Genomic DNA, 17,882 nt, shown 5'->3' with positions numbered 1-17,882 from the left:
GCGTGCTGGTGGTGACGGTGACTGACCCCCGAGCAGCCGTGCCCGGAGGTGTTTATTGCCCGGCCACACACAAGGTTGCCCACCGAGCCTGGTGGGGCCACTGAACTTAGCGGCCAACGAATATCAGGGATGGGGGGCGCCACACATTTGTCACACCCCTCACCCCCAAGTTTGTTTGTCCTACACAAACACAAAACAACACCTGTCCCCCCGGCGAGTACCGGTCCGGAGGTCTCCGCAGCCTCTCACTCCGCCGGAGCACAGGTGTCGAGGCCGTTGTGGCAGCATTAGGTGCTGCCGGTGTCACACTCGCACCAGCTGTCAGCCTTCCCGGTGTCGAAGGACTTGCGCGTGGTGCCGCAGTGGCGCGAGTAGCACCAGCCCCTGGTGCTGTGCTGGCAGCGGTCGGTGAAGCTGGCTCCCCTTGAAGGAGTCCAGGCTGAGGCAGTGCAGCGGGCCCGCGGCCTGGCAGCCCGGCTGCGCCAGCACCTGCTCGGGCGCGTACGGGTCCCCGCACACCATGCACAGCATCAGCCGCAGGTCCGGCCGGGGCCCCGCGACCGCGGGCGGCGTCTGGTAGATGTGCAGCCGCTCGATGCTCTCCACCAGCGCACACAGCGCCTGCTCCAGCCGCACGGGGTCCAGGCCGCCGCCGTCGTCCACGAAGGGGCACTGCAGGCTCTTGGCCCGGTTGATGCCATCCTCGCGCAGGCAGTCCCCCTGGCCCGCAAACACCATGACCAGGGGCAGGCCGTGGAAGGGCAGCCGGTCCTCCTGCTCCAGGTTGGCCAGCAGGGTCTTCTCGAGGCTCTCGCGGATATACTTCAGCTCCGGCTGGCTGGTGTACACGCACAGGCAGCCGTGGGGCTCCGTGCGGAACAAGTTGTGCGGCAGGCCCACGTCGCCGTCGATGATCCTGACGACCAGTGCGTACTGGGCCTTGTCGGCGAGCCGGAAGCCCTGCGGGAGCACCTGCCGCATAGCATGCGCCACCTGCTGGGCGCTGGCCCTGGCACTCAGCACCACCAGGTGCAGCAGGCGGCCGTTGGTGCCCAGCACCCCGCCGCCGTTGGTGCCGGCCTCTCGCCGGTGCAGCAGCTGCTCGATGACACCGTCCATGCAGTCGGGCTGGACGGGGCAGTGCTCCCTCTGGCACCTGAATGCTTGCCGCCGTGCCGGTGAATGTCCCCACCTCGGGCTGGAACAGGGCCTCGAACTTGGTCAGGAGGCCGGGGACGTCTGCCACTGCATGCACTGCTTCCTGGTACTCCGGCAGCCTCACGCCCAACGCCAGGATCCAGTTCCGGCCCAGCAGCGTCGGTGACGGCCCCTTGGTCAGGTACAGGGGAAGGGTGGCCTCCCTGTCGCCAAGGCGGACGCTGACCTGGGCTTTACCCTCGACTTGGGCGAGCTGTCCGGAGTAGCTGCGCAGCATGACGCCCGACGCCTCGACGGCCACGCCAGGGAAGGTGCGCTTGAAGGCTTTCCCGGCCATGACCGACACACTGGCCCCTGTGTCCAGCTCCATGGAGATGGGGCGCCCGCAGACTTCGACAGTCAGCCAGTATGGTGGCACCGGCGGCTGCACTGTGGCCGCGTGCCACATGTCGAAAATCTGCGGGTCTTCGGCCACGGCGTGAAGCCTAGCCGCTGCACCCGAAGCTGCTGCCGCACGCCCTCGCCGCCTACCCTTGCGCCGACTCCCTCGGCCGTGGGCTGGCGCGGAACCTGTGCTCGGCGCCGGCTGCTGCTTCCGTCCGTCCGCCGTCGTCCCCCCTCGGCACGCCCGAGCAATGTGCCCAGTTCGTCCGCACGCGAAGCACTCCGCTTCCGCGAACTGGCACTGTGAAGGGGGGTGGTCACCACCGCAGCGACTGCACCTGCCATGCCGTGCCGCCATCTTGTTCACCGCCGCCTCCGCCGACGGTGAGCCGGCCGCACGTGCTATCTCGCCCGCGTCCTTGGCCGCAGCCTCCATCGCCAGCGCTGCCTTCACGGCGTCGTCCAACGAGGGGTCGGGAAGCTCCAGGAGTCGCGTCTGCATGGCGGGGTCGTTGATGCCGCAGACGAAACGGTCCCGGAGCAGCGAGTCGAGCTGCTCCCCGAAGGCGCAGCCGCTCGCCAACCCTCGCAGCGCTGCGACGAACTGCCCGAGCGTCTCTCCGTCTCGGCGGCTCCGGTTATTGAAGCGAAAACGCTCCATTAACGTCGACGGAGCCGGGCTGTAGTGCGAGCGTAGCGTCGCGAGCAGCTCACCCAGCGACTTCTCGTGCGGCGTGGCCGGCTTGAGCAGGTCGAGCAGGAGAGCGAAGACGCGGGTCCCGCAGCTGGCCAGGAAGATGTCGCGCTGTTTTGCCTCGGGTGTGTCGTTCGCCCGGAAAAACACGCCGACTTGCTCCTCGTAGACCGGCCAGGCGGACCCTTCACCCTCGAACGGCTCGAGCCTCCCGTACAGCGGCATGGCGTAATGGCGGCTGGCTTGAGGGGGCGGTGTCTCGGCGTTCTCAGTGGCGGCGTTCACGGTGGCTTCGGCCGCTCCGCGGGCTTCTTCCCTCGTCGCCAGTGTCAGTGGCGACGAGTGGCTTCAGTGGCGACGTATCCCATCCTCGTCGCCAGTGTCAGTGGCGACGAGTGGCGTCAGTGGCGACGTATCCCATCCTCGTCGCCAGTGTCACGATCTAGCCCCGCGTTCGTGAACCTGGGAGGGTAGGGGTACCCTCCAGCCGAGAGACGACATGCAGCGTGCTGGTGGTGACGGTGACTGACCCCCGAGCAGCCGTGCCCGGAGGTGTTTATTGCCCGGCCACACACAAGGTTGCCCACCGAGCCTGGTGGGGCCACTGAACTTAGCGGCCAACGAATATCAGGGATGGGGGGCGCCACACATTCGTCACAGAAGCATTAGTTTGGCGTCCGTATATCGCATTTACGAGTGAAACTAATGCAGAGTTAATTCCTCTTCATGGGTATGACAAATAATTTACACAATCACCCCGCCTCCCCCCCCCTCCCCCCTTTCACACACACACGCATGTACGGTGTTATGGTTTAATGGCGTCCGGCGAAGGTGGCATGAGTAAGTACGAGACGAGAGGGCTAGACCATGGATCGTTCCACCACAGGGTATACAGTTGACTAAGGCAGGCGGCCAGGTAACTTGGTTGATGATTTTTGGAAAGTGAAAACTAGTGGAAAGGACGATGTACGTAGGATAGGAAAACCAGTGGCTTTCCGTGTTTCTTGTCTCCTGTGTGCAACGACTTTACCACTGGTTTTCACTTTTTAAGAGTACCAAGCTGTGTATGTTTAATTATGGCTACATGGCTGTGTGCCGAACCCTTTTTCCTATCGAGAACTGGTTGACAAAGTATACCGCTGAAGGTTTTCGCCTGTTCGGAGGATTTGCACCGTCAGGAGACCATGACCGAACAGTCGGCCAGTTTCTCAATCCCAGCGGAACTAGCAGACGAGGTTTTCCAGGACAGCTTGCACACGACAGCGCACTATAAGAAGTTCGTCGCCTGCGGAAAAAGGATGAAATGGCGGGAAATGTTTCGCGATGGATGATGCGGCAAAAAGGCTTGGCCCAATTCTCTAAAAGAAAAGGACCACGTACCGTTTTGAAACGACGAGGTAGCGCTATGCAAATGCATGTGTTCTGGGGTTGTGCGTCGCTTTGAGGGCCGGAGACAGAGCAGAAAAGGGTGAGGGAGCAGTGTAACAAGGGCGCAAGGCGACAGGCAGCACTGTAAAACCGACACGGAGTACTGCGCGTCGCTTTGCCCCTTTTGGAGAGTGCCCCCCTGAGGGGTTTTTACTCTTCCTCCGGCCCTCAAAGCGGCGCCCCAACCCGAAAAAACGTGCATTTGCATAGCGCTACTGCGTCGTTTCAAAACGACGGCCTCTCGTTTTAGATGCCACGCATCTCATTCACCCGCCTTGTCCATGCATCAGGCGTCGGCGCCGTTGTTGTCGGCGTCCACTCCTCCCCCATTCTCCTCGCCGCGCCAGCTTCGCTCTCCGCCGCTCACACCTCTCCTCTCCGATAGCGAACACTCTCTCGCGAGGGACATTGGATTGGATTGGATTGGCTTGGCTTGGCTTGGCTTGGATTGGATTTGGATTGGATTAAAGTGGATTGTGTTGGATTGTGTTGCGTCATAGCCGCGGCAGACGCACTGGCGCCGGCGCGTCCCCTCACCGTTATGCGCGCTATAAAACGCGGTGCCTGCGCCGCTCCGCTCCATCGTTCCAGCGCCGTTCCTCCGCTGTCCAACGCTGCAACGTGAACCCCCATGCGTCGCATCTGCACAGGGGTTCCCGCGAGGGGAGGTGGGAGTTTTATAGAAGCGGGCCCCAGGATGATACTTCTTGTGCCATAGCGGGCTGTGCGGCTGGGAACGCGCGGGCAACCAGCAACACTGTTATAAAAACCGATTTTCCTGATCACATCCATCCACCTCTTGTTTAAATTTTGTTTTACAAGCTGCGCAATGCATTACCAACTCGCCTAGAAACGCTAAGTTTCCCCGTACTGACACGTGTGAAAAACGCTGCAGATTGGTTCACCCTTATGAAAATGAATTTTTCCTTTCTGCTTACTTTGTGTCTCCTGCATGTTGACTATGTGGCCTTTCTTTTAACGTTTCGTTTGTGTTACCTCTAGGACATAAGCAGGCTGTGTACTTTTTATAGACTGCCGGACAAACAGCCATGATGTTTTACCGCTAAGGGAATTCTGCGGTGGATTGACAGAAAAGTATCCCACATTTACTCTGAGATATTGCGGAAATACGGAGAATTGTTCATCTTGAGCATTTCTGCTGATAACAATATCCATGCTCCGCGTTTATATACCATGATGCAGATCTTGAGCGGCGACTCCCTGATGCTGTGCACCTTCGCCAGTCAGGCGGCCGCGCTGGCTATCCTGGGGCTGGTCAAGAACTACTGGTTTCTTGTGGCCAGCTGCTTCGTCTCGGGCCTGTCGGCGGGCAGCCGCATCTTCGCCTCCACAATAATGGTGGCCGAGTTGTTCGACGAGAGGGCGCTGCCGCTAAGTCTGGGCGTCACGAACTTCTTCGCTGGAGTCTTCTGCCTCGCAAGGCCCTCCCTCATTGGTAAGCCTGCGTAAGGTCTGTAATTTCGCCAAGCTTTTGTGCAGTTAGATGTTGGAGCTAAAAAAGTCAGGCCGACGTTTATCACCATTTGCAATATGAGCCCGTGGGAACCACACTTTCTAAATACGTGCCAGTTCAATCACCCTACCTATGCGCGTTAACCTTTCCTCAAATGAGTTATGAACGGGAAAATACGGTCGCGCCGATGCGACAGCTGGGCCGCTTACGCTTGCGCATAAAAAAGTATGTATATTTTTAATGGTCATTGGTAGGTGTATACTTTATTATACAGGTATGAGTGCGGCTATTTATACTGTCCTGAAGACAATTTTTATTTTACACTTGCAGGCTTCGCGCGTGACGTGATCGGATCGTATGACCCCTTGTACATAGCCTTCGCTGTCACCAACGGCGTGTTCACAGTCACGTGGACGATCAGTTTCTTCTGTCAGAGGTGTCGGAGACCAAGAGAATGGAAGCACGTTAACGGATTCGCAGGTGAGACCTACTACAGCGCGGCGCCGCGCGTTGGCGCTATTAAGGGGGAGATGTCAGCTGTTCATGCCGTCCTTATAGGCGGCGTTGATCGTTCAAATACTAAGCACTAGCCGATATTGCAGTGAAAGAGCACGCTGCCGTATTAAGCATCTCGGAACAGTCTCAACATGATTTCGGAAGTAGCACAAGCTGCAGCTGTTTTAATCTCCGAAACAGAAGAGGGTAAGACACATAAGGAGCTGCTTTTTGTGATAAGATTATGTGTATAGCGGCGATAGCTTGTATTGGCCCATGGCAGATAAGGTACAGTCGGGATGAATTTGAAGGTGATCACGGGAGCATCTTACAGCGGCCCTTTCGACCTACACAGCGGCCGTTTTCAGAACTTTGAAGATAAAGGTAGCAGTGCCTCCTCCCCCTCTTTGTTTCTTGCATGATAGAAACCTGATACAACCCGTAACATGGCGCTGATGCTTGTTTCTTTGTCACCCGAGCGATCACCTTCATATTGATCCAGACTCTACAAGCTGGCATGACATCCGCTGGGAATGCCTCAGTGATCTTCATGCGCGTCCTCAATGGCGCCAAGTTTCGACCGTGTAATTGGGCAGACGATTTGGTTCCGGGTGTGAATGAGCGACGAATAGAGACCGACAAGTACGCCTTGGCAGGCATGCTGAAATATAGGAAAAGGTACATGCAACCAATGAGTACTGTTCTTGCGTTTATGAACTGTGGTCACTGATGACTTTACGTGTTAACATCGGACGTAGCCGACCACCACAATCTATTCGTCATTACAAGGAGCCACGCAGAAGTATTACAAGAGAATTGACTTCATTTTTTTTTATTTTTCACCAAGGAACCCTCCAATTACCTCGCAAACTTTTAAAGAATTTGAAAGAGAAGAGAGTAAGGAAGGGTTATATACGTTACTATGGAGAGCAGGATCAAGCTGAGTTGCACTTTTCTTTTTTTACAGGAACTAACCAGGAGGAAACACAACACTGATAAACGAGGGAAGATACATCAGGAGAGACATTTGCAGCGGCTGTGTTCAAGAACATTTTTATAACTGCATATGACATTTTTATATGCTAAGCGTGTGTATAAAATGCTTTTAACTTATTTTAAAATAAACGTTGCGTATATGTGTTGAACCCTGATATATTTCTTAGAAATCACGGCCTTCCGCTCAGAAATTTTGATAACGCAAGCTTTCCCCACCCTCGTCAAACGCCATCATCAGAATGTGGAACGCTGTGGTATTTCTGAGAAATGCGCAGCCGTACGTTGCGCCGTGCCTATCAAATACCATCAGAAGACGGGCCATATCAAACGTGCTTCAACAGCTCTTGTAGCGTGTTAGCTTGACTGATTTCCTTCTGGCGAATCCTGTTATCGGTTCTCTGGGATTAGATACCTGCGTCTATTGTGTTCTCCTTCCGCCCACCGACATGCTCGCAATTGGGTTCGTCCTGATAATAATAACGCGACTGAAACCTAGCCTTTATTGATATGGCCAGCTAATGGAGTGGCTATAGGTTTCTATATCGCACAATTGAACTTGGATCACGCTAATTGCCATTCTTGGGCTAATACGCGACGCACATGCATTTAATTCCGCATTTGCTACTATATCCCGCTAGAAGTGATCGGCGCGGTGACGTGCTAAGGCGAGAAACCAGGGAAGATAAGCCATCGGTCTGCAGAGTCCTATAAAAGACTGGGAGTTTGGTTCCTGGCCTGCAGGCTGTTTTAAAGACGATAGTCTTTAAAACAGCCTGCTTAAACGCAGAAATTTTGGTCTGTCTGTATGTCTGTCTGTCTGTGACTCGATTCAGCCACCCGGCCAAGTGAAACAGAAACAGAAACTTATATACCCACTGCCAAATATAAACGGTGCAGTGTTCTTACTTGTCGATATTGTTGAACAAGAATAAGACATTACGCAAATATAAGGCAGAAAATCGATACATGAGTGATATTTGCAGTGTTTCTTCATCAAAAATTCAAGGATGCTTGGTTTTTGCGATAGCAAATAAAATACATCAACTGCAGAAAATTGTCGCCTGCTGTTGCCCGCGCTACCTGACGGCAATTAAAAAAAATCAAACGGCAACAGCAACGAAAGGTTCCACTATGATAGGCTTCACGCTCCGCTTGGAGCGCTCGTGGAGTAGCGCTACGTGGTTCTATAAACGTTGTAGTAGGGTGCCTCGATTCACGCTCGTCTCCGCCATACGGCAGCTCTGGCATCGAGGCACCCGACTTGGAGCAGCGGAACGCGGTAAATGTAAATTGACTTTAGCAAACCTCCAGCGTGTTATCTTGGGAGGAACGAGATGGGAGAAGAACAGCATGATAGGTGAGCGGGACTGGCGCCCCTGACATTTACTTGCCAGGGGCGCCAGTCGACTATAGCCTTTTGTCGTCATTTGCAACGAAAGGAGCAGATACGCGGTCAGTTTTTTAAGTGTGAATACACTTTATAAGCGACCCCAAACCATCCACCGCCGGCGTCGGCGGCGTCCGCAGTGCTCCTCTATAAAGAAACAGCATCCGGCGCCAGGTTTCGATCCGCGGACTTTGCGGCCGCAGCGCGACGCTCTACCGATCAAGCCACGGACGCGACGGTGATATCAGTGTTGACGCGCCTTATATCTTTAACGCATTCAAACTACGTCGTCAGCGGCGTGCGTTGGCGACTCAGCGGCGTTATAGCGGCTTGATAACTGCGTGGTGTACACGTGATACTACAAACCCGATGGAAGAGATGGAAGAGAAGGCGGCGAGGCGGTGGGCTGCGGGGGCCGAGCGCAAGCGCCGCAAGCGGGCCGACAACCGTGCATTCGCACTTTCACATTCTCCCCCTCGGGGAAATGCGGGGGAATTTCGATGTCGTACGCTCATACTAATAAATGCGTTATGCACCAACTCTTACAACCCTCATCATTACACCGTAACTGGAGTGATTCTGGTTTTAAGATGAAGCTACCGGATTCCAGTGAACGCGGGGAGAACGTGGGCGAGTTCGGGTTGATGCCATGCTCTAAGCCTTACAGAATGTTCGTCCATTGCGAACATCAAGGCCGGTTTTCAAGAGTTCGTGACTAACCGAACTCTTGGTGAAGTTTTGACACCCTGCGTTAACGTACGCCGATTCCGGCATTTCCTGTAACGAAAGGCTTTTTGCATCTTGATCGACCATCAGCCTAACATTCACTCCTCTTTCGCTGAAATCCTACCACAGGGTCAATATGTCCGGAGAGGAGCGTCAAGTGGCTTGCATATCCGACTTCGCATGCACTCCTAGTATTTGTCCCATCAGCGACCCTTACTTCCGTTCCATTACGTTATTTAACCGCTTAAGCATAGGTCTGAAGCCTGTTTGTTTGTAAAGCTCGCAGGAGGGAAAACACCAGGGCCCGCTCGCTCGAACAAACGTGCTTATGTGCAGTATTATTGACAGTCTAGTCTTATTCACGGACTTCAGCAAGTCTGCGAAAAAGTCTTAGACTAGTGCGCTTTCCCGAAAGCCCACAGGCTAGGCTACAGAGCGGTCTTAATGAAGACTACAGGGACAGCGGGTACCTATAGTCTATAGAGAGCTGAGAATGCGGCATTTAGTGGTATTAACTCTATGGCTGTCCCTTTGGCGTTTCGGGCTGAGAGCAAGCGCTTGTTTTGAAGCATTATCGTCACAGCTTTATAAATTTGGCCCATCGGCGGCTCATGTGAACACTGTTACGAATCATTTACAATAACCCGGTAACTGGCCAACTCGCGCGACACGGCCTCTCTGCGCCGTTTCTGGCGGCACGCAGTGTACGCTCTCCCCATGCTTTCTCTGCGCGAAAGAGGCCCCGCGCAGGCGGCGGGTGCCCGGGGCATAAGTCGGGAACCGGTGGCGTGTTTCGAAATCGTCTGCTAAGCGGCCCGCCTGTCGTGTGCGGACTCCTAATTGCTACTCATGACGCTTGCGTAACGGTATGACACCGGTTTGCGATGTCACTTTGGTGCAACCCAGACGCACGTTTCGTCTCGTGAGGAATTAGTCCCGAATGGGCTTCGGGTTCTTTGTCTCCCACACGAATGCAAATAACCCTACAGGGCGTGTCATCATAAGTCCGTGAATTGGACTGCTCGGAGCAGGCTTATCCACAGTGCTATCGCAGTCTTATTTCGAGTCTCATTCGCTGTCTTATAAGTTTCCGGAAAGCGTCTTATTATAGCGTAGGGCCAGTGGTACAGGGCACTGCGTCGCTTTTTCTCGGAATTTCCGCGGTCGTTCTTGCGACGGCGTTGCAAGCACTCGACCAGTGGCTTGTGCCTCCTTCCTGACCATAAACACGGTCCACGAGCCATTTCCGAACATATCGGCGAGAAAAGCGGGAGTTTATTCCATGGGGTATTTCGGCTCCCTGGCCCGCCAGAACTCGTAGCAGTGGAAGATCAATTTCCGTCCAGTGCTGTTGAACACATTGCCGCTCTTATTCTTCTTGCTTAGGGTCCTCGGTGTAATGGTTGAAGCTCCACCGTACTCACCAGGCAAGAAAGAATCGCGTGCCGATGTCACCACGTGGAGATCCATCAAGGAAGAAAAGCCCCACGACGCGCTCAGAGCGTCGATGAAAGTAAAAAGGACGCGCGGTGCAAGTGGCATTGGTGGCTCACTGCACATGCGCGAATGCGCGAAAATACCGGACGGGAGGAACTATTGCGCGCATAATTTACCTGACACGTTAAAAAAACATTAAAAACATTGCTTTTTGCAGCAATGTAAACTAAAAAATAAAAGCAATTGTATACATTCTTCCAAAAGCTAAATCTTTTCTTACCAGGTTGGCATTTATTTTTTGCCGAATCGCCTTTTCAACCAGAATCTTTTTTTTTAATTTCCCATGCGTACCTTTTTGAAAAAAAAAAAAAAACAGTTCTTCATAGTGCCCTCATTCGTGCTGATTTTTTGCTGACAAAACAAGGCTATCATTACGGAATGACATTCTGAATCGCGGAGGCCCCCGAGGCGACCGCATCACGCCTGTTGGCGGAGCGTTCCTTTGATGTTGGTAACGCTGCTGCAGAGTTTAGGCGTGTTTAAGGCGCTTTTATACTGAGATGTAGTGTAGACACGCGCACTCGCGCGGCAGGATTACGCTACTTTGGCGAATGCGGCCATACAACCGCCGGCTCACTTCGGGGGCTCGGGCACCGAGATAGTTCGGACACGCCTGTATTACGCGCGCAGCGCGTTAGAAACGCCGGCCTCGCATCCTGCGCGCACGTCGCCAGACCGTCCTCGCTCGCCTACTGGTCGAGAAACCTTCTGCGCATGCGCCAGCCAGAGTGTGCGCTGGCTACCATCTGTCCCAGCATAGCTACGCCAGGCTACGCCGCGTCCGCGCAAGCTGTGGTGGAGTGTGTGTAAAGGGGATTGGAAATTGCCGCTGGCGCCTACTAGCCGACGTGCCGTCGCCGACCGTTGCGGTGGCTGCTATTGACGTCACGTCAAAATGACTGTGAACCCATGACTGTGTGAAGTGGCGGTGAACCCATGACGACGAATGCACCGGTTAGGAATTCTTTATTAGCCGCACGGGGATGATCGTACGTGTCTCATTCTTTCACGAAGCGCGCGCACTGTTTATCCGAACAGTGCCGTTTCACATACCACCCCGCCGGTGCTGGGCCTTGTTTTGCGGTGTTGTGTTAATTCCTGCCGGAGCCGCGCCAAAAGACATTTGGAAGCGGCAGAGAACCCGTGCACGAAACTCGTTGGTTTGGACCACTCTTTGAATCGCGAAGGACGGCCTTCCTGGAAAGGCACAGAACAAACCAGCGGCGCACTCAAGCAGTGTGCACGCGTGTTTTGAGAACTAGGAATGTAGTAATAGAGAAAAAGGTAAATATAGAGTGTAAGCATGCTGCAAGAAGCGCTAATTAACCAAAGGTGCCGCCGCACCTGCATGCCGACACCGAGCAGATCTAGCGACGACGCTTCTCTTCACCGGAAGTGCGAAAAAAGCCGTCCAATAAACACAGGATCTCTGCTTCGTGACGCCGCCATTTAAACGTACATGCGTTTAAATGGCGGCGCCCAAAAACTCGCAGGAAAGGGTGGGAAAAAGTCTATAAACTTTGAAGCGAAAATGTGACTTTCCCGCTGCACGTAAAAAGGTTATACTTGGCGCAGATGGCGTTGATCACCTAACCTAATCCAGTGTACTCAAAATGCCTTTCAGGACCCCTTTGACGTTTAGGTTAAAGGTCAGCAGGAATAGCATTTCGTGTTTGGCATGAGTTGCCTCCCTAACCTAATGTTTGAAAAGGATGCCTTCGCAGTATATATGCAGTAATGGTTGACCTGGCGAGTTAGTAGCAATGGCGCGAAAAGAAGTCGTTGAGAAACCACCTCCACCATTTCGCAGCTTACGATGGGTTGCTGGAAGTATAGAATAACTCCCAATGGCATCACTGAATGAGATGAAACGTGGGTAACGCCGTGGGCGGGAGGACGGGTTTTTAATGCATCTTGCGCACGTCTACTTCCTGCCGATGGGCACCTCGACGCGGACGCCGACTTGACCCTGCGGCTTGGCGTTCCAGCCGTGTCCGTCGACGCGGCCGAAGCTCTTGTGCACTTCGCCACCGACGATGACCTTGGCGCCGCTGTTGGGGAACTTGTGGATCACGCCCTCAGCGCGAACCCCAGCGCTGGCGCCGAAGTTTCGGTGACTGTTGCCGGCCGCCGAAATGATGGGCCTTATTTGCTGATCCCGGCGGTGGAGAAAGAGAAACGAATAGAGAATTAATTGCGGCACCGGATGTTCTAGAGGTGGTGCTTTAGTCGCTTTATTGCTGAGAGACTAAAAGCTTAGACGGCAATTACTGGTAAGGGATAGTATGGCAAGACTTAAAAATATAGACATTTTTTTTTTTTTTTGCATTGGCGGAAGAAGTTCCGACTGTCAGATCTCTGATTCATTCTTTAGTCTTTTTTCTTTCTTTTGCATTAACTTTGCCTTTCACGGGTGAAGCTGTCAGTATACGCGACTCGATTATGCAAATGTTTTTGTTTTTCCTACAAATCTCAAAATGGCGGAACAAAACACCAGTAGTGCGAGACATTTCGAATGTTCAAGAAAACCGTAGACTGCACTTACCCATTGAGCAACCACCAAGGAGAAGGCTGGTGAAAGAAAAGTGCAAAATTTAAGAAACACGAATAAAAAAAATCACTTGTGCGCTACTGAAGCTACGATCAGTTTTATCCTCCAGGCGCTGAAATTCGATAGATAGCTTCAGACAACCTGTGGCTGTGATTCCGAGTTAATATCACAAGCTTGGCATATGCAAACCTAAGGAGTACATTTTGTCTATCGGTACTAATAACAAACACGCCAGATTCTGTTCACAAAACCAAATTATAAATGGAGTTGCACACAATTTGTTTGACATCTGTTAAACAGCGCTACAACGGAAGAGGGTTTATGGATTTCCAACATTTTCCGCCTGTCATGCCGTGAAATTACTATCACGATCAATTCCGCAAAAGGTTTTGATCGTCCATTAAAGTTCTGTTGCACAGTTATAACAATATACAACCATTTTGGTGTTCTATTTCTCGTTTGAGTGATTATTCTACCCGGTTACACGTAGTTTTCGAGCCATCGGGGGTAAATTTGCAGACAGGAACGTTCGGTGACTAATTGCATAAAATCAGCGAATATTTTCACGCAGATACCCGCTGCGGTGGCTCAGTGGCTAAGGCGTTGCGCTGCTGAGCACGAGGTCGCGGGCTAGATTCCCGGCCGCGGCGGCCGCTTTTCTGATGGAGGCGAAAAGCAAAAACGCCCGTGTGTACGAGATTTCGGCGCACGATAAAGATCCCCAGGTGGTCAAAATTAATCCGGAGCCCTCCACTACGGCGCGCCTCATCGCCTATGTTGCGTCGGCGCGTTAAACCCTACAATCAATCAATCAATCAATCAATCAATCAATCAATCAATCAATCAATCAATCAATCAATCAATCAATCAATCAATCAATCAATCAATCAATCAATTTTCACGCAGATCTCATGCTAAATTAGTGTTGTATATGAGAGCTTACCGCTGGAAAATTAACATTTTTTAAAAACAATTTTTAATTTCGGAGCTCAGAACCGCACAAATTGTAACAAATCGTTTTGAGGCTGGCAATGCCGGACAACTCACCTGCAAGTACGACGACAATGCGGAAGACTTCACGGGCCATCTTTGCAAGTGGGAGCTTTTCAAACCAATAGGTCAGAGTTGGATTGAGCTTGCTACTTCGGCTGCACCGACTATGTGCTCAGTGTAGAAGCCCCAGCTATATATGTAGTGTCTCACGTAAGATAACCAGGTAAGTTGGCATGTGCATTGTAGTTTGGTATTCCCCATTGAGTCCGTCAGGTGAACACACTCACGTGTGCTTGCCGGTTTTCCCACAAGGTAAGCAGGTCGTTTAGACAATGTCACCCGTGTTTGTGTGCTGACACGCGTCGAACTTTCCTCCCAGATATCTCCATGCATAGGTCACTTGATACTGGGGTCAATGCATGTGCGTGGGCCATGGGTGTCGGCGACAGTCAGCGTTCTTCTATACTTGACTCGTGCAGCGAACCCGTGCGTACAAGGTTGCGTATCCCCTTCAAGCTTCACAAATTATGAATAAAAACTAAAATGAGTAATAGCTGACCCGAAATAGCAAAAGCAGTTTGGATATGGCAACAAAAAATCTTCGGCTTAGAGTGACGGAAGCGCGTGATATGCGGAAACGATTCAATTCGAAAACAAATTTTCGCTGGATTGCATACGTTAACACTTGGCGGGTATGGCTCAAAGCAATTATAGATACGTTTCTGCAGGGTCGCTTCACCAAGCAGTAGTAACAGATAAGCAACGTATCTAGAAAACAACGGGGTCTTGGCAAGAGGTAGTTCACAAGGCTGCTGGGATTTCCATGGTGGGTTATCAGAGCAGACGTGATAAACGAGGGGTTTTCTACGGATACTTGCTCTGTTGGCATTACTGTGTTGCCAAGTCAATGGAGATTGCCGGTCCTCCAAGGTCAGAGAGAAGAAAAAAGTCAGCGAGCAAGAGTTTTGCATACGAGAGAATTAGTTTACTTGTTATGTGCATTTGTGCAAATACAAATTTTTGAAATCTAAGTTCAGGAAATCTACCTTTTCTTTGCTCACGCACTGGCTGTATACGCCTCGAGCGCGGCCTGTAGGGGCGCCACTGAAATCCCCCTAGCGGCCCGTTTCGAAAGCAGGCGCGGGAGTCCCTGGCCCGCTCCCCCCTGTCGCCGTTGCTTTTGGGGCTCGTTCAAGACAGCGATTTACCATTTGTCCGCGTTCGAAATACCGAATAACGTGGAGCAGGCACTCTGTTTGCAAGCCTGGTGTGTTCACGAGAGTATAAACGTTTATGACGCGACCTTAGAAAGATCTATATCGAGCGCCGGGCGTGTGTCACAGGCCGGCGTCCCAAAGCCAGCATTTGCATGCAGCTGATTGCAATTCCGCTGCCCTGAAATTTAGTGGCAGTGTCTCCGTAAGCAGTGTTTCCTCCGATGGTCATGTTGCGGCCATACACACTATGATGTAAATCGACTTTGTGCACTATAAAATCCAGCGGTGCACTCATACCTGACAGCACGCAAGTTACGCCTGCCAATATCACAGTATCACATATCAGATATTGGTCAGTACCCTGAACAAGCCAATGCGGCATAAATTTCGCAAACATTGTACCAAAGAAGTACGATGGATAATGCAAAAGTACACTCCGGAGTCAGCACACGGCGACAAATTTAATGCTGGGTCGTCTTGTCCCGAGGTGAGCGCTCGCTATAAGATTCATCTCTTACATTTATCCTCCACGAGAAGCGCGAAGATGGGCTTATAGAGTAATCCGCGTCCGCGACCAAACCCTTCTTCGAAACATCGTCGTATGACACAGGGAGACTGTAGAATCTAGCATAAACCGAAATCAGATACCTTATCAGATACGACACTCTTCCAACGAGCCCGTGTGTACGAGATTTCGGCGCACCTTAAGGATCTCCAGGTGGTCAAAATTAATCCGGAGCCCTCCACTACCACGTGCCTCATTGTCTCCGTTGCGTCGGCGCGTTAAACCCTGCAATCAATCAATCAACTCCTTCAACGACACCTCGTATTTCTTGTGAACTGCTTACCCTGTATTCTTCAAAAAAATGCGTCCGCCGAATGATCAGCCGTTCGTTGAAGGCAAAAAACAAACGAAAAGTGAACACGCAGCTTGTGTGTGTGATTAATAAAACGTTCATTCGTTGATTTCGCTCCGCATTTGTAAACAACGACAGTTGAGCGTCCTCCTCCTCCCCCCCCCCCCCCCCCCCCGCCCCATGTCTACCGAAATATCAGTGCATTTCGCATCTAGTTGGTCTGGTGAATACTACCTCGCTCAAACAAACGTCTTTAGCATTTCAGAAGCTGGTCTCGGTTTTTTTTTTATTCCCGTACGACTATTCTATTTATTCCTGACTTGCAGACCATTCATTTTCCCGTGGTTTCATTAACATATATCTTGGTTCATGCATAAGGCATGAGTGGGCACATATCTGACAATGCATAGCCTTTGAGTGTACTTAACATTTTCGCGTGGTTTATATTCCCATAAAAGGCACGAGTTTTTGTACGCTATTGGGTTATCACATCCCCGAAACATATTTTTCTACGACGTACATATTCGAAGCAAAGCCGCATGTGTTGTCTGCGCTGCAAAACGAACCAACCTAGCTCTTACAGTGCCAATATCAAGTCTAAACGAGGTGACAATAAATAGAATTCGCTTGTGCTGACGTGTTCGAAGGTGACAGCGGTGATATGCTGCTGCCGTCGTCGACGCCCGCAAGAGCGGCCAAGAAGCGCGCAGAACCGCCTCCCCGGGTAGCTCTTACTGGCGTTCGAGCGCTCTACCAAGACGCAGCTGTTTTTTTTAAGCGTCCTAAACGTGCAGTTAGCTTACAGACGTCACCTTAACAAGTTGTTTAGTGCGCGGAAAGGCAAAGAGAAGCGAAAGAGAACCAAAACACTGCATGACCGCCTATCAGTCGCGCAGCGCTAATCCCGCAAACGCCGCGGAGAAGCGGCGGCAGGCGGCGCAGCGATCGCGAATCTCGAGGCGTATAGGCTTAGCACACGGCCGCCGGTGCTTAGTGGAGATTGCGCCGTGTTGCTGAGCCCAACGAGGCGCTCTCCATCCACACGCCGAGGCGCCCGGTTTTCTCGCGGAACGAAATAAAAGGGATGGCGGAACCGAAAACGCCTTTAATCAGAGATTTTGGAGCACGTTAAGGATTCCGAGATGATCTCATTCATTCATTTCATTCATTCATTTATTAATACTGTTAGCCCAGAAGTGGGCCGTTACAGGGTGGAAGGACAAAAAGTTTCACTCGAAAGCAGGTTATCAAGTTGAAACAATATTTGAATTAATCCTGATCTAAATTAATCCTGACCCTTCCCCACTGCGGAGGTGTATAGCTGCAGCGGCGAAAAGCTTAAGAAAAAGTTCAGGTTGCAATTGACTAAATTTTCTGCGGCGGACTTATCGTCGTCGCAGCTCACGCCAGAAAAATGGCGTGGAGGGTCGTGCAGAGTAATGACAACTTTGTAACTCGCTTTTCTCGTTAAAAAATTCACGCGAATTTGTCAAAAAGAAGAAGCTCGGAAGATGGCGTACCCAAAGTAAGCAAGGTTTACACCTTATTTAGGTGTCCCTTTTATAACCCGCTGTTGCGTTTTTTCTGACTTGTTTCTCTCTTTATTTCTCCCTTTTAACACTGACAGTTGGTTTGTTTCAACCCTTCAACTAAATTTTTAGGTCATATCGGGCTGTATAAATTTATAATCGAGGGACACATGGAGCCAGGAATACAAGACATTCGCTTAAACATGATCTCATTGGAACCAGCAGCCGGAAGAAACTGTCCTCCTCCTCCTCCTCCTCCTCCTCCTCCTCCTCCTCCTCCTCCTCCTCTTCCTCTTCCTCTTCCTCCTCCTTCTATTCCTCCTCCTCCTCCTCCTCCTCCTCCTCCTCCTCGTCTTCCTCTTCCTCCTCCTCATCATCATCACCATCCTATCTACGCCCACTGCAGGGGTTAAGACTCTCTCATGGGTGGTGCCGGTGGCGCAAAGGTAGTGCATCCGCCTCTTGTGCAGAAGGACCGTGGTTCAAATACAGGTGA

The 17,882-nt window shown here is 51.9% G+C and overlaps 2 protein-coding genes across 5 annotated transcripts in view; one reads left to right on the top strand and one right to left on the bottom strand.

The window, feature by feature from the left end:
• The window catches only part of LOC144169681 (monocarboxylate transporter 12-like), a 40,136-nt gene extending 32,747 nt beyond the window's left edge, over positions 1–7,389 (top strand). For all 4 annotated transcript variants that reach the window (XM_077698968.1, XM_077698969.1, XM_077698970.1 and 1 more), the window contains 3 exons: positions 4,868–5,120; positions 5,469–5,618; positions 6,601–7,389. In XM_077698968.1, the coding sequence (XP_077555094.1) occupies positions 4,868–5,120; positions 5,469–5,618; positions 6,601–6,629 (432 nt within the window). In that variant the 3' untranslated portion in view covers positions 6,630–7,389. The remainder of the gene's footprint in view (positions 1–4,867; positions 5,121–5,468; positions 5,619–6,600) is intronic.
• A 4,727-nt stretch (positions 7,390–12,116) lies between these two features.
• On the bottom strand, positions 12,117–13,989 carry LOC144169679 (uncharacterized). Its single transcript, XM_077698966.1, has 3 exons — positions 13,838–13,989; positions 12,785–12,810; positions 12,117–12,391 (listed from the first exon to the last, which is right to left on the bottom strand). The coding sequence occupies exons 1-3, from the start codon at positions 13,875–13,877 to the stop codon at positions 12,164–12,166; spliced, it is 294 nt and encodes a 97-aa protein (XP_077555092.1). The 5' UTR covers positions 13,878–13,989; the 3' UTR covers positions 12,117–12,163.
• Between the last annotated feature and the right edge of the window lie 3,893 nt (positions 13,990–17,882).

Source organism: Haemaphysalis longicornis, unplaced genomic scaffold (assembly GCF_048455015.1).
Source record: "Haemaphysalis longicornis isolate Haplotype H1 unplaced genomic scaffold, Haemaphysalis longicornis Haplotype H1 scaffold_2, whole genome shotgun sequence".
NCBI lineage: Eukaryota > Metazoa > Arthropoda > Arachnida > Ixodida > Ixodidae > Haemaphysalis > Haemaphysalis longicornis.
Note: the sequence above shows the minus strand (reverse complement) of the source record. Positions and strands in the feature narration are given on the sequence as shown.

Coding starts and splice junctions, on each gene's coding strand:
- LOC144169679 (XM_077698966.1), bottom strand. CDS start 13,877: ATGGCCCGTGAAGTCTTCCGCATTGTCGTCGTACTTGCAG. Junction 12,811..13,837: donor CATTGTCGTCGTACTTGCAG/GTGAGTTGTCCG, acceptor TTCTTTCACCAG/CCTTCTCCTTGGTGGTTGCT. Junction 12,392..12,784: donor CCTTGGTGGTTGCTCAATGG/GTAAGTGCAGTC, acceptor CGCCGGGATCAG/CAAATAAGGCCCATCATTTC.